This window comes from Astatotilapia calliptera, chromosome 4 (genome assembly GCF_964374335.1).
Source record: "Astatotilapia calliptera chromosome 4, fAstCal68.1, whole genome shotgun sequence".
Classification (NCBI taxonomy): domain Eukaryota; kingdom Metazoa; phylum Chordata; class Actinopteri; order Cichliformes; family Cichlidae; genus Astatotilapia; species Astatotilapia calliptera.
In genome coordinates this window covers 18380195-18395928 of record NC_137425.1, presented here as the reverse complement: position 1 = coordinate 18395928, position 15734 = coordinate 18380195, and the positions used below count along the sequence as shown (strand labels likewise).

Sequence of the window (15734 nt, the reverse complement as noted above, 5' to 3'; positions counted from 1 at the left end):
TAGAAAAAAACTTTTATTTTCCCCTATTCACAAAAATTAAATAAAAAGAGACACACCAGATTACATCCAACCTGCACCACAGTTCAGCAAAAGAAAAAAAAAAAAAAAGGTAATACATGAAATTCAACTGCTGGCCTTGATATCAGATTGAAACAAAACTTCTGAATTTGTCTTCCACGTTCTTCCCTCCGGTATGCACCAAGCACCGCCTTGTCCTCAGTACAACCGTGTCAAATTTAACATCATCAGATGGTCCGCTATAAAACAACGAAAACAAACTGTTCTTTAAATAAAAAGAATAAAAAGGAGAAAAAAAAACTTTTAAAGTCCAAAAAAAATTTGTGCATTACAGCACAAAAACACAACATAAAAAACAAAATAAATAAAAAAAAAACTTCTTTTTTTTTTTTTTTAAAAAGGGAAAAAAAAAAAAACAACAACCTGTGGACAACTTGTATTTATGTATCAACAACATGGTGAGATGTGGCAAAGCTTTTTATTTTCTTTTAACTAATTCTTTGTGGCACAGGAGCTGCAAGCATGCTGGTGCAGCCTGTGACCAGCAGGGGGCCACCTCATCTCTCAATGGCTGCCTTCCAGTTAAATCTGCACAGGATGCCCTCAGTTATTCACACTGTGGAGTGCTGCGGCTTAAAGTGGCCACATTAATTAGCAATAAACAAAACTACCAGAATTAAAGGGTTTATTCTAAAATACATAATCTACAGACAGAAGATGATGTGAATCCAACTTTGATCAGGCAGGAGCATGTGTTAGAGATGTCCATCAGGCCTCAGACTGATTGGCGACCTCCGGTGGCTAAATGTGAAAAACCTTCAAACCAGAAACTAAAAACATTTGCTGTCAAAGTAAAAACCGGGCCTTACTGATGCAACAATTTCTTTTCTGTTTTTTCCCTTCTGTCCTTTTTTACTTTTACTTTAAAGGGAACAGTTTCAGTTTCTGGTTAGTGGTGAACTTGGCAGTTTCACCAGCAGTGAGCAGTCTTCAATAGAAACTATAGACACAGAAGCCACCTGGAAGTATTCAAAGCAATTTCGAGGTTATCACTAGAACGCTGTATAAATCCCCTTTGTGACGAATTTCCACCTGGCAAACGCCAGAAAACACTCGTGAAATAGACATTTTTCCTCTAGCGACCGGAGGTTGCCAGGGAGACCCCTGACCGGTCTCTTGCCCTGCGTGGGTAGGATCTTAATCATCATCTCTGAAGCTTTTGTGCACCCTGTCCAGCTATTAACCACCAGGCAAGTGGCCTAACTTTACTCCCAAACATAACTTTTTGAGTAGGGCTGGTGTGAAATTATGTCTAAAAAGTACTTCTGGAAACACCAGGCAAACAGCCATATACAGCTCCATTACAACCGTCCACACCATGGACAGTGATGAGAAGATAAAGCAGAGTAAGATAACCAAGATGAGGGAACGTACTATCAGGACTCAGTCTGTTTATCCCAGGCATATCCTACACAGTATCAACGGGTGAATATATGGCAACGACAATCACTAGTTTGATCATAAGCTGGAGAAGTACCTTATCAGTCCAGCAGCGCGTTGCATTGCCATTGACAAGCACTTATAAAGGTGGGTCCCTAAAAAGGGACCAGCTACTAGAAGAACAAGAAAAACGAAAGGAGCAAGACCTGTCAAAAAGCATGCAACATTCATGACAAGGTGAAGCCTCGATGGCTCCAACAGCCATCACTTAACAGGAAGCTGTAATGAAAACTACAGGGGGCGAGGGGGGAGCGACATCCTCAGACACAGGTATGGATTGACAACTGCAAAAGAAAAACACTACAATTAAGATGTCTCCCTCCACTTACATCCTAATCAGTCCATTTTATAAGGAGCTACATTATAAAACTATGTTAAGAGGCCTCAAGTCTTACCAAGTCATCGTATCATTGCTTAACATTATCATTATGCTTACCTCGGCAAGCCGTTAACAGTCCTAAAAATCACTTATCAAGACAAAACGCTAGGTTTCAAGTTCAGTATATTACTGTATGCCTTACATTAGAAATTCTAAATTTATTACAAAAGAGAGAGAAAAAAAAAGTGCATTTATACCAGTAAGAACCAATTCATTCTTGGTGATGTCTTATAGCTCTGTTTTGCAAATACTCTATTTAAAAAGAAAAAAAAGAAAAAAGAAAGCAGCAAATATGATTCTCAGCTTGCCTACAGTATTTAAACTCCTGTTGCAGTGTTGGTTTTTTCCCCAAACAAAAATGCGCACGGGTTGATTAAACCTGCCTATAATCTGCTCTTCGCACATGTGCGCGCTGCCTCCGTTTTAACTACATGGACACTGATTAGACAATATGCATGAAAAGGGAGGACAAAAGAACCACGCACGTGACGGCTTTACGTCATGGCAAGCCTCCCCGTTCGGACGACGACTAGCGCGATAAATGGAGAAGGAAAAAAACAAAACGATACAAAAACAAAACCCATTTACTCTAACGTGCATCACTTAAGAGGTGATCGTATGCCATGCAATATTTTGGTACTGCGGTGGTAAAACCTTAAGAGGACAGATGTACTGCATCTCTTTGCCTCCGACAAGGGAAGGAAAATAGCTACAAGCCTGAAGATTTTCAGCAACCAAGGGAAGAGGAAGTAAACGTGAAACGGAGGGAGAGAGGAAAAGAAGAAAAAGACCCATGTGTATGCACACAAAATGCTTTGATGATTTTTGCAGTGAAAGGTGCAAAAGAAACTGTGTGCACATTGTTACATAGTAAAAGCGCCTGTTTTTATTATTTAGCCTCTGGCACGAGCCTGTTTAAACACCTGTGTGGGGTATTTGGGACTGTGGCACCCTATGCTGTTTCAGATAATTCCTTTTTGTTTTGTTTTTAAAAGTGTACCTATCTGCCACCCCCCCTCCCCTCCCAGCCGTCATCTATGTCAGACTAATTTAAAAAAAAAAAAAAAAAAAAAAGGAAAAAAAAATATCGAGGAGGGGGGGAGGTCGAACTTGGCCTCCGTTTTGCCCTCACCTACCTAGAATCCCTGCGGTGCTGTTGGCGAAAAGTCACTTTTGAGCATTTTGGATTTAGTGAGGCGTTTTATCCGAGAGGTATGTGTATATCCCCAGTTTACCCTCCCCACACCCACCACCCTCCTCCCACCCTCCCTCAGAGAGACAAACAGGGCAACGGGGGAGGGGAAATGGAGGCTATCCGCAGAGTGGAGGGTCAAGGCCAGTCACGTCCCTCCAGCTCTAGTTTCTCCCCACGTTCTGGGCAGTGCAATGAGTTCCCCTGTTACCCTCCCCTTCATTAACCTGGGGGACAAGCAAACACAAGAACAGAGGAGACACTTTTAAACCACATCGTGTGAACAGATGCACGCAGAGCTGATAATGAAGCGGTTAAAGTACGATTCTGGATCAGAAAAAATGATTTGGGAACAAAATGTATCATTGTTTGTCAATGAGCTGGGTGTTTCATCACTTCCAGAGGAGGGCTGAGGGGTATTTCATTTGGGTGACATCATTTGGTGAACATACCTAACAGGTCAGTGTCCTGCGTGGACCAAAGGGGTGGCCGGGTTAGACGCCGTAGCAGGCTGACAGGCGCTCCTTCAACAGAGGAGGGAACTGCTCAGAGAACTGCTGCCAGTTCTCCTCTCCGACCTGGTCCTTGAAGCCATGCAGGATCTTGGAAAAACAAATGAGACTTGATAAATTCTGCAGCAGGCGTTCAAATCTGAAGGTCAGACTTTGTGGGCGAAGTCTTTCGCAGGCTGATAGCAGACTGTCTTATGGCAACATTAATGGTAGATTTTCTCACTGGGTTGCTGTGCTTGACAATCTCAGTTTGCAGCAACTGAAGCGAGATAACTTGATAAATCATTACGTGTTGCTGACATATTCAAACAGACTGGAAAATGTTAAAAGTCACCATAATATATGGAGGGGTGTCTGTTCACTGCAACATCAGTTTATGGTCTCAGTTGCTGGCTTCATGTGTTATTCAATACACAACACACTTGTTCTGACTGTAAAGACACTAAAGAGATAGCTGTTCAGTTTTTTAAGCCAAAATAGCTTTGACATGTATATCACAAATAAACCAGCTAGTTAGCACTAGCTCTTTAGCTCCTCCTTACCGTCCAAATAAAGTCATGACAGCATAACAACCACACGACGACAATCAAAATTAAAGGCAACGTTTTATAATGGCAACCCACAAATTAATGTGTAACCTTAAAGTGGCATCATCCATTTTCAATATACAGTTTTTGTACATCTAGCTATGACCTTGCAACTGCAGCTGCATCTTGGGCCGAGCACCTAAAACTAATTTAAAGACCCCTCCACGATCTGGATTGCTCAAAGTAGAGGCCTAATGTTTTAAGCTTTAGCAAGAGGGATTTCTAAGGCTACCCAGAATTGATTAGTATTGATTATTATTATATTATAGTACTCATTATTGACTGATCAGCTTGACTTAGTGATGTACCACACTTCTCAGACTTCAAAGCCATCTGCACCATGCCGTCAGATTTCCGATGTCTGATTAATGATCATCATAGGTCGGTGACCCAAAACTACACAAGAGGGAACGTTTTAATCACAAACGCTGGTCCATCCTGCAGACTGTCACAGAAATATGATTTTTGATGAAGTATTTACCTTATAAAACATGTCCCTCAGGTCGTCCTTCGGGTTCACCCATGAGGCCACAGCATCACAGAAGAAAATAAAGTCCTGAACACAGAAGACTTGTTAACTCAGCACTTGCCAAAGTAGACCTCCCCTACTTCTCCAACCCCTTTAAAGCAATATCACCTTACCTGCACCACTCCTGCAGGGTTCACGCCGATCATCACACAGATTCCCCGGAAAGCCGAGTCCTTCTCCTCATTATCTCTTATATTCCTCAACGACGTGCACCTGTGAACAGGAGCAATGTGGCGACAGAAGAATGAGTTCAACTTGGGGTTTTTTTGTTTGTTTTACAGCAGCTCCACTTTGAGCAATTTTTCAACTATTTTCAACTATTTTTAGTTTTTCAACTTTTTAAACTAACAAGTTAAAGAGTTTTTACTCATGCTGTGAAAGTAGAACGTGAAAAAAAAAAATCAATCATATATGGTAATATCCATACTGGGACTCACCATGGCCTAATGAAATGCTGCAGCTGTGGCGCCACTTCCTGAGGACACACGAAACCCAGCCTGCCGATCGTAATGGCTGCATAGAGAGACATAAAAGAAGTCTTCAATATCAGAATCAAATTTAAGAGACACACTTATCATCATTCTGTAGCTGATTGTTTACCTGTGTTTTCCAACAGAGTCTTGGGAGTGTTGGGTCTATTGATGATCTCCACCAGGTGTGGCAGCACCATACCCACATACGGCTGCATTTCTGCACCTGGAGAGCCACAAAGAAGAGAAGGAGGCAGTGAGCATCCTGCAGTGTGGATACAACATGGTAACGTCTCTAAGTGTGTTAAAGCCAGGAATTCATTGCCAATCAGGCACAAGACAGAATCGGACCTGCTTCAATCGAATAAAAAGGAACACGTGAAAAACCTAAAGCTGAAATATCAAAAATACCCAACACTGATTTAACTTTCTTCAGGGCTTCATTGGTCATAAGTTACTGAGAAGAGCTTTCAGGTCCTTAAAAAAAAAAAAAAAGAAAGAAAGAAAAGGGAGTGTCTGAACACTTATCAGCAATAAAACCATTTGCAGTTACCAAGCCCTTAAAACCTAAACAAGCCTTGGTGTTGTCTCTTACTTAAATTCAATAGAAAAACTAGTTTCTTACTAAACTATTAAATAAGATTTGTGAATAGTAAAAATCCATTTTGAGAATCAGGTTCTGAACACGTCTTTGATTCAAGTTTGTCTCAGCCAAAATATGTCGCCCACACTGAGGCAGAGTTTACAATTCCTGAACGTACGAGCTCAGACTGCACAGGCCTGCATGCAACATGTACTGTGAATGATCTGGATCAGAAAACATTATGGGAACAAAATGTATCACTTTGTGTCAATGAGCTGGGTGTTTCATCATATCCAGATACTGGGGGGTGGGGGGGACGACAGGAAAACCATCCACAATAAGATCTGTTACTTACCCATTTGCATGGAGATCTCCCCTATGGCCCAGGTGGCGTTGTTACACACGGAGATAAACTCTGGGTTCAGGTTGAGCCCAAGGATGGGCATGAACTCAGCTGGAGAAGAGAAATGGACACCAGTTACAACAATGATTCACAAACACACAGCTGGATATTCATTTCAGCCTCCTATTTTTTACAGCTCATCATTAAAGACATGAGCTCATGAGTGGCTACAACAATCACTAAATCTGGGTGTTCCCTGGTAATAAAATGAGAGGGCACGCTCACCAATACAGGGCTTCACGTGGAGGAAGCATGCCTTTGTTAGATCGCCCAGGAGAGCAAAGGAGCTCTGCCTCACCTCGGGCATGGTATCCTGCAGCAGAACCACATAACTTGGTGTTACACAGGGATCACAGAAAACTCAGAGGGAGAAAAAAAAACCCCCAAAAAAAACAAAAAAACAGAAAAACTAGTTTTTGCATGTAGAAAAATAAAGAGAACTTCCATCACACCTGCATGCACTGGAAAAGCAGGGTCATGATGTTAGAGCGAGCCACAAGCTGTTCCACGTGTCCTCCCAGACCTTCAGCCAGGCCGCTCAGCAGATCCAAGGCCACAATCATGAAATCCTTGTCAGGAGCTTCATACTGGTCTGGATGCTGGTTGTACATCTATGTAGACAGAAAGAAAAAATGTGAATTTTTAAGCACCAGTTCAAGATTTAAACAGACTCCACCACATTTATTCTATTCATGCTTGCTCTCTCACCATAGCCTGAGCAAGTGTCTTCTGGACTAATGTGACACAGCGCTGATAGACGGGCTCGCAGTAGGGCAGAAACCCACTTTGCAGGGCGGTGGCTACTGACGACAGACACTGAAAGACATCCGGACAGCACAGTTTTGTTTGGGTTTTCTTCTCCTTCCTCTAAATGACGTAAAGCATTTTTTCTTCGACATACTTGGACATGTCAAACAGAAAACAGGAAAAACCCTGTTTCTAAGCAGCGCTAAATTTACTCACCTCCAGCAGAGGGAAGAGATCCTTGTCTTCGTCCTTCAGCTCGTTCCACTTTGCAATAAGAGGGGGCATCAGCTTCTGAATGTACTCCTGAAAAAGCAACACAGTGGTAACAGCTCAGGCTTTCTGCAACAAATCAATGATTCCCTGTTATTAGTCTCCTCCCAAAGCTAAGCAACCCGATTGACTTGAGTAAATTCAAGACAAATATACAAGATCCAAATCTCAAACTCACAGGCTGATTGAGATGGTGACCCACTGAATCTGCCAGAGTTCCTATGGCATCATACAGGATGAGCAGATTCTTGTGCTGGTACTTCCCGAAAGCAAAGACCAGAGTGTCCAGAATGTAACTCAGATATGGCACCAGCTCTGTGCATGCCTCTTCCTCCAAGGTTGCAAATGCACTGAGAAAAAACAAGATGATGAAGGTCAATGCTGAATCTACACACACAGTCTTGTGGTCCAGGAATACCACAAGCAGGATGTGGATCAGAGTACAATATGGGAACAAAGTGTATCATTGTAAGTCAATGAGCTGGGATTTTCATCACGTCCACGTTAGAAGGGAACAAAGATTGCAGCGTGGCTCACCTGCAGGCGGCTTCCTGCACCTTCTTGTTGCTGTCCAGGATGCGTTTCAGGAGCTCCGTCATGAGCGGTTTGAGATACGAGTCGGGGGGCTGGGAAACCACCCAGTGTGCATAGCGACTCAAGGTCCAGCAGGCAATGGAGCGGACCAGGGCCTTTTTGTCACACAGACACTGGATGAGGTGAGGGATGAGCTCCGGCAGGTAGGGCACCATGCCCTGCATGCAGCCTAAGCACAGAGTGAAAGCACGAGTGAGAACGACACCAGACCTTCTGCAGTCAGCAGAGCAAATCTACTGATCCTAATAATCATTCGCCGGCAGTATGTGGCATAATGCAGCTCTTCCCTGTGAAATTCTGTCTCACACCAATGTGTACTTGCGATGTGCATCAATTTAGGGCGTTATATCACGAGAAGACTGCACAGCTGATTTGCTTCAGAGGAGACGATACAAATGTAGGTTTCTCTGCTTTATGCCTCTTAACCAACACTCAGACTTCAGATCTCACTGCATACATGGAACAAAAGCAACTCAGTTCTGTTTTAGTACAAATCTACTACGTCACTTGTTGTAAACAGAAACCTCAATCGCAAGCTTAATCCATCGCGCCCACTGCACTCCACACTACTGAGGAGCAGAGCCTAACTCATACTTATTCAACCTTGCTGCAATAAAGAACGCTTCAGGAGCTCATTCCTACAAACTCTGTGAAACTAAACAACACTTCTTTCTGTGACAGGTTCATTCTGACTCTCTTGCCAATCTGGGCAGTCATTAATCCATCTGCAAATCACTCTTTATTCATGCAAATTTAAAAAAATTAGGCTGAACAGTTTGTAAGATTGCATTTGCATTCCCTCTTTTGCTCATGAAACAGACCATTTACCTGCATGCAAAGCCCGACAAAACGTGATTGGTTATTATAACTCAGACATTCCAACACAGACATCACTTTATACAGATTACTTTTGACAGATGTGGTTCTGCATAAGGTTGGCGACCTAATTAGGCACCGTTGAGGGAATTCTAGGTATCAGTTGAAATGGGAAAGTACCAAATCCCAGTTCTGCATCCAAAAGATTTGAGAAGTCCCCTCTCTATGTTTCTGCCTCTTTCCCAATTGAGAAATATGAAGACTGCTTTAGCAATTTCAGAAAGAACAGTTTGACACAAATTACTTTTCCAATCAGGATTCAACACATCCGCAGATAATGCCAGTAACTTTGAATAAAGCATAGACGGCACTGTGGGGGTGATTTCTTAATCAAATCAGGTGTCCTGGTGATACCAACCCTGTGCTAATGAGGCATGACATTAGAAATCTATAATGTGTCCTTCAGAACACCAAGTGAATGTCTGCATGAACATGCAGACAGGCTTTTTGCACACTGCATATAATAAGGTTAAACCTCATTACTAGATCTCAACTAGGGACAGATAACTGTCTATGCATAAACTGGGAACATTTCAGGAAGGTGTAGCTCGGGTTTTTGCAGCTCTGACCACTAACCAGAAAATCTGTAGATTGCATGAAAAATGTGTGTCCTTTCATCTTACCCTCAGCTATGGCCCCCAACACCAGGATACCAGACTCCTTGATCACCCAGTCAAGGTGAAAGAGCAGGCCTTTCAGGAGTGGCAGGAGGTGGGGTAGCAACTCGTCACGGAACACGTTGGCCAGCACGTCCAGTGCTGCTGCAGAACATTTCCCTACGTGAGAAAGAAAAGTTTGGTTACAACCCGACACCTAACCTGCCATTTCTCTTATATCACCTGAAACTACAGCAGGTTTAAGTTTTCTAAAAACTCACTGCATGTACTTCCTGAATGACATCCACATGTCCACTCACAGCTTAAAAGGTAATAGATCTGTGCTACATTTGGGAAGGGGCCAGTTGGCATATTAATACCTGATATACAACATAAATGGAAACCAAAGTACAACCAGTCAAGTCACTACACTCACATTCTGGCAAATAATGTGTTTCTCCACCACTTACGCAGATTCCAGTCAGACAGCGTGTCGTCATCGTCGTCGTCGTCTTCCTCGATGTCCTCCCCCTCCTCCCCCTCGCCTCCTTCATGCTGCAAAGTGACCGTGCGCGACTTGTGGAAACGGGGTTTGATGTCCTGCTCGCTGTCTGGTACCGCCTCGTCCTCCTCCACGTCACCCTGGGGGAACGGTCAAAAAGCAGATTGATGGCAAAGAAGTACAGCTGGGTATCCCAAGCATTCAAATACCTACGATGGCACTCACCTTCAGTAGTATGATGTCTATCTCAGAATACTTCATCCCATTTACTAAGATAGGGATCAGTCTATATTAAACAAGTGAGACAAAAGAGGATATCCTTGATTAAAAAAAACACAGATGGAAATTCACACTAATAATAGGCACATACTAACAATATTTAACAAGCTACTCACTGCACTAGGTGTCCGGAGAGCACCTCTTTACAGATGGGTTGCTCTGCTAGAGTCAGCCAAAACTCGCAGGCCTCCAGAGCCACGTTCTCGTCAGGGTCCTGGGTTCGCTGCAGCATGTACTGAAAAGCAGATGTTTGAGAATGGGAATGTGTGATCAGGTGAGTGGGAAGGGAGGAAAAAGACAAAAACCAGCCTAAGAAGAAACTTGAGAGAAATCTGGATCAGAAACATTAGGAACTTGAGGTATCATCGTGCTTCAATGAGCTGGGTTTCTCATCACATCCAGATGGGCTCCAAGTTCCACGTATTTACACGAAAATGTGGCGTACGTGTCCTTTTACTTCCACTGTGTGCTCCACAGCTGGTTATCTGGTTGTCCTAACACTCACCTGGATGATGCTGTGCATGTGGGGGATGAGGCGGTCGATGCGGACCTCCAGTAGCATTACCAGGGCTCGGCATACATTCTTCCTGACCTCAGAGTCCTCATCTGCTGCCAGCGCAAACAGGCTCTAACAAAGGAGAAGAGGAGCAAAAAGAAAGGAGTGTGAAGTAGGCACAAAACTAACACAGCAGCCTGATACCGAAGCACACACAAGCTCACCTCTATGAAAGTGTCAATGTTGTCCATCAGGGCTTGGGCTCGGCCGATGATGAACTGGTTCACGCAGGCTATGGCATGGGATCTGCAGAGCAACAACAGCAATGATCAGACATTGTAGTGATGAAGAAACTGGTTCAAATGAAAATGCCTCAGATAAGAACCTTGTATAACTTACATGTGCCTTTCATTTAAACAGAAAACACCGGAAGGCTATAGGTCTACATAACGTAAAACAATAAATCTGCTAATAAATAAAGGAGTTATGAAAAGATCTGATCAGATAAGCACATTAAAACTCGCTTACATGCTCACAATGGTTCCTACCGTAGTATAAATATTGTAATGAGGAAGAAAACTTGCCACTGAAACCAATCAACACGACTCTTAACTAACCATATACAGTCAGGCAAATGTTAGCATAAATCACACCCAGATTCTCTCTTTCTTGTACCTAATCTTGGGGCTGCAATGCTTGAAGAACTGAAGAAATTTGGGTATCATTATGTTGAGGGGTCTGTTCAGAGCGTCGCTGTCCAGCAGCTCCGATGAATCCTCGCAGATCTTCTGCAGTGCGCCAAATGAGCCCTGAGACACGGACATACACAGAGAAGCTGTCAAATCAAACGCAAACGTACAGGGACACAGAGGAGAGAACGAAGACCACATCAGACAACAAGACCGGAGCAAAGTTCTGAATGCACTGCAAAGACTCTGCCTATCAGCTGAGAACATCTTTTTCATGTCAAGCACATGTGCGACTATGAAATCGTCATCATAAAAGGAACGACTGGAGATATTAGCTGCTCCAACACAGATATTACAACTAATCCTGCCTGATTTTCATCCGTTTTATTATTATTACTACTACTATTACGACATCTACTGCTCCATTTCAAAGTCCATGCAGAGCTATATCTGGTTCTTCTCAGGAATCATTTGCAAACTATGACTTTCCAGTTAGCCTTGTTGTGGCTGTCTGTGTGGGATGAATTCAAACTTATGTCTACTTCAAGAATACGCGCCTCATTCAATTGTCAGATACTTAAACCAGAGCAACTATCTAAATGAGTCAAATGCCAAACAGGAAGTGCAGACCTCGCACGTGTTGTAGTCCTCTGAGTTGAGCAAGTTGCAGAGCTGAGGCAGCAGCTCGGGCCATGTTTGCAGCTCTCCTTTGGAGGCAATAGTTGTGATCAGGATGCCTACAGGAGAAAACGCAGTTCAGGTCAGTTGTTCACCACTGACAAAGACCGCAACCTTTGGCCTATGCAGAAGCTCTGGATCAGACAGTATGAATACAAACACCTTCACAGACACTCAGATGGATTTTATGCATCATTTCCAGAGAGTAACATAAGGACACACAGGAATTAAACTGGTTACTCTGTGTGTAAATAGATGGTATATAAAGTTATAAAACCAACACAACCAATACACTCACCAATGGTGGCACGGATGAGCGGCGAGGGATCGCCGATGTTGTTGAGGCATTCCTGCTTGATGAAGTCAGCAACGGCTGATGGGAAGTTCTGGTAGTGGGCTTTGACATTGTTCTTCAGTATCAGACCACTCAGAGAGCGAGTCGGCTCATCTGAGAAGAAGAGAGGGCAGTTAGAGACCAAGATGCCAAGCCATCAGCGTGTATTTGGAGTCTGATCACTACATCAAAGTGCACAACGTTTTCCACTACTCAATCCTGAGGACGTGTAATCCAACTCTTCATCTTACTTTAAAATCTGTGTGCCCTTCATTGTGGAATTCAGAGCAATCACTCTTAGTCAAAGTGGACGCAACAGTTTTTCTCAGTCTATTTCATATATAAACTCTTGCAAAGGTGGATATTCATATTCAAACTAGCTCCAAGTTTCAAATCATTAGATCAGCCAATCTAAAGGTATTCCCTGTGGGCCAAAAGACAGGCTTCAGGCTGCTCCAAGCACTCAGATCTCAGAGGTTTTTCCTACTCTTGGCACTCACTCATGCCAGGAACAACATTATTTATACACACTCTGAACACAGAAGCACCACTCACCTATTATTATTATTATTCAGACCTTCTGATTGTGAGGGACAGCCAATCAGAAGAAAGTCCGCTCAAAGAGAGCAGACTTACTCTAAAGGGAAAGGGATGAATGCAGAGCTGCTGCAAAGCCCGATGTAAAATCGATAAGGATTCATTTGAACTTTGAAGAGTTCAGGGCTGCTCTGGTAGAGGCATGAACAAATTCCTAAATTTTTACCAAATATAACAAATCTATATCCCTAAACTAAGACATGTATCCAAAGCAATGGTGACAGCACGGTTCACGGTTCTATATACTTGTCCTGTTACATTTATTGGTATATGTTTAAGTGCTACGTTGATTAAGCAATTGATGCGTCACTGCTGTCAGTCTGTGAGAAGAGTACAAGTGGCACAATTCATTTTTTTGCCCCCCTCACACTGTATAAACATGTATGCAAGGCCTCTGCTGAGAATGAGGCTCCAACACAATAAGTAACATTCGGTGCATCCAGCTATTACGTGCAACAGGAAGCACTAAATTCTCACCATAATGGATCAATGATCTGAGGGACATAAGACGCACGTGCCAGACTACTCACCTTCAGTTTTGAGTCGTGTAAGGACAAAGATGAGATAGTTGTTAAAGTCAGGGAACTGGTTGAGTTGTTCGAGTTTCTGAAGTGGCAGTTAAGGATCATTTCACTTTCAAATCACCCTTTCAGTCTGAGCTTTACTTGGCTCAGACTGAAAGGGCTTATTATAGATTACTCATTTATGTTAATCGCACAGATGTGATGTGACATTTCTTCCATCATGTATTTTTGGTCAAAAATATACTGTAAGTGAAGAAAAGTAGACAGTATAGATGCACTTAGTCCTTAAAGATGACTGAGGTGTCATGTCACAGTTGCTACCTCGCCTTTGCTCTCGCAGCTCCTACAAAATCCTCAAACACTTTCATTGCTATACTACATTAAAAGCAATAAAGGATCAAAATTTAATTAAATACCATTAACCAGTTTTATTATGCACACTCAGAACAGACTGAAGTAGGATACTTGTTGGACAGCTCTCTGTGTGACTGTGTTAGGTGACTGGGAGTCTTTGAGCAGCTGTAGGACCTGCTGAAGTCCCTGCTCATCTGGCTGCCACTCCATCCTGACACACACACACACACAAATTAATCCACATTTCTCTTTAAATTCAAAGGAAAATATTAAGAAACACGTAAGCAGGTGAGGTCTCTGGATCAGACAGTATGAATACAAACACCATCAGCAACAGGTCAGATGTTTTTTAATGCATCATTTCCAGTCGACATGCACGTATATAGTTGATATAGGCAAAAAAGAAGGATGCCTGTACATAGAAGAACAAATCTTCAAACAGGAGTAATGCAATGGACCTGAAACTACCACAGGATGCCAATCACGTTGTACATTTCATCAGATGGTCTTCTGCTGGGCTTTTATCCAATCAATCACTACTTAAAACAAGATACCTCTGCTTAATGACATGCAAAGTTATTGGAACCCACTGAGGGTTTACTGTAGTTACTTAATGCATGCATGCACGAAACAGCTGAAGGAGAAAAGATCAGTTCTAAAACAAAACTGCGCAGGTGTCGGTTGGGAGCTCTCTGGCCGCCTTCATAGTGGGTTAAAGGGTGAAACGACCCGGCGGCACCGGGACTGGTCACCCCCCCCCCCCCCCCGTCAAACACCTAAAACCCTAATAGCAGCATGCGGCACAAAAACGAGGACATCAGACAACAAGACCAGCTAAAATCTCTGTGACCCGGCTTAACTGCTCCAAGTTAATCCTACCCCCATCCCCACCCCCACCCCACCCGGTCCTCCGGTCTGAGTTGCGGAACCGCGTTGCGCTTCGATATTTTTTTTTTCGCTCGAATTTCAACGCAATGCCGTAACACGTGGGCCCGAGCCGCGCGGTTAGCCCGTTTTGTGAGGTAGAAGGTCACACTCACTCAGCTGTGGCTGGTCAGAGTGAAGAGGGGAAAAAAAGTTCTCAGGAAATGAGTTAGCAACGAAGCAACGATCGCCATGTCCGGCTCCAGGCTCATAATCATGTGGTTTACCTTTACAACATTTAGCTTTACTGGCTAGTTTTCTCCAATTATAAAATCCATTATCGATTAGCTTGTAGATTGTTTGCGCTATGGACAGCTGACCCCACTAATACCCAACCTGCCCTTCTTGCTAGGGCCTGGTCGACAGGGCAGTTCCCGGCTGGAGGCTCACAATGTGGTCGGCATGAAAACAAGAAAATTCTGCCGTTAGCTATCCAAAGAAAGGGCCGAGCTGAGCAATTATTTTGCAGAACAATAACAGCCATGCGGTCGTTTTAAACATAGCGGTTAAACATAAGGATGTCAATCAGTATTGGGTAATAAGTAGGTGAACACGCTTTGTAAGTAGGCGCTAGCCGCTAAATCGTCAGGCATCGGAGTTCGACTCACTCTGCTAATGCTAATACTGCTAGCAAGGCTAATGCTATTTAACTGAAACTTGCTTTGATTTTGTAAAACGCCTTACCCGATGAGTAGGAGTGATCGAGGTATTAAGAATTCGTTGTTAAAGTGCAACCCTATTAGGAGTGTACGTACAATATTAACTTGAAAGTTGAATAATCAGTACTGGGCCGCTCTTCTCTTCTTCTTCGTAGCGGTTCCTCTTGTTCAAATGAGCACGCCGATTGAAATTGACCCTTGGCGGCTTCCGTCACACATTTGACTGACTACGCGAGATTTGTCGTAGACTGAAAGGCAACTAGTTTTACTATCCATATTTGGTTAAACATAAATAAAAAAAAATACATTATTATACAAATACAATAACAATATATAATACTATAATTAAATACTACCGCCAACAAAAAATAAGCATTTTGTTTTAAATAAACGTTGTATGCACGCAAGTTTTTTTTTAACTAAAAATGGAATTAAAGACGAC

At 43.0% G+C, this 15734-nt stretch overlaps 1 protein-coding gene and 1 non-coding gene across 5 annotated transcripts; both read right to left on the bottom strand.

The window, feature by feature from the left end:
- Nucleotides 1-2003: 2003 nt before the first annotated feature.
- LOC113020910 (transportin-2-like) lies at nt 2004-15508 on the bottom strand. 4 transcript variants are annotated; one of them, XM_026165228.2, is made up of 25 exons: nt 15389-15508; nt 13821-13920; nt 13362-13437; nt 12199-12348; nt 11853-11959; nt 11209-11342; nt 10758-10839; nt 10543-10665; nt 10154-10272; nt 9984-10044; nt 9727-9898; nt 9284-9436; nt 7728-7953; nt 7369-7540; nt 7137-7223; nt 6882-6989; nt 6626-6784; nt 6399-6486; nt 6126-6224; nt 5318-5413; nt 5155-5230; nt 4831-4930; nt 4670-4744; nt 3542-3691; nt 2004-3316 (listed from the first exon to the last, which is right to left on the bottom strand). In XM_026165228.2, exons 2-24 carry the CDS (start codon nt 13917-13919, stop codon nt 3584-3586), a joined length of 2670 nt encoding a protein of 889 aa, XP_026021013.1. In that variant the 5' UTR covers nt 13920; nt 15389-15508; the 3' UTR covers nt 2004-3316; nt 3542-3583. The 4 variants fall into 4 exon arrangements, with proteins under 4 accessions (XP_026021013.1, XP_080157045.1, XP_080157042.1 ...); XM_080300919.1 differs by having other exon boundaries at nt 11209-11368; nt 15389-15485; XM_080300916.1 differs by having other exon boundaries at nt 15318-15481.
- LOC113021585 (small nucleolar RNA SNORD41) lies at nt 14007-14076 on the bottom strand. Its single transcript, XR_003272318.1, has one exon. It is a non-coding gene; the product is annotated as a small nucleolar RNA SNORD41 (small nucleolar RNA).
- Nucleotides 15509-15734: the final 226 nt, after the last annotated feature.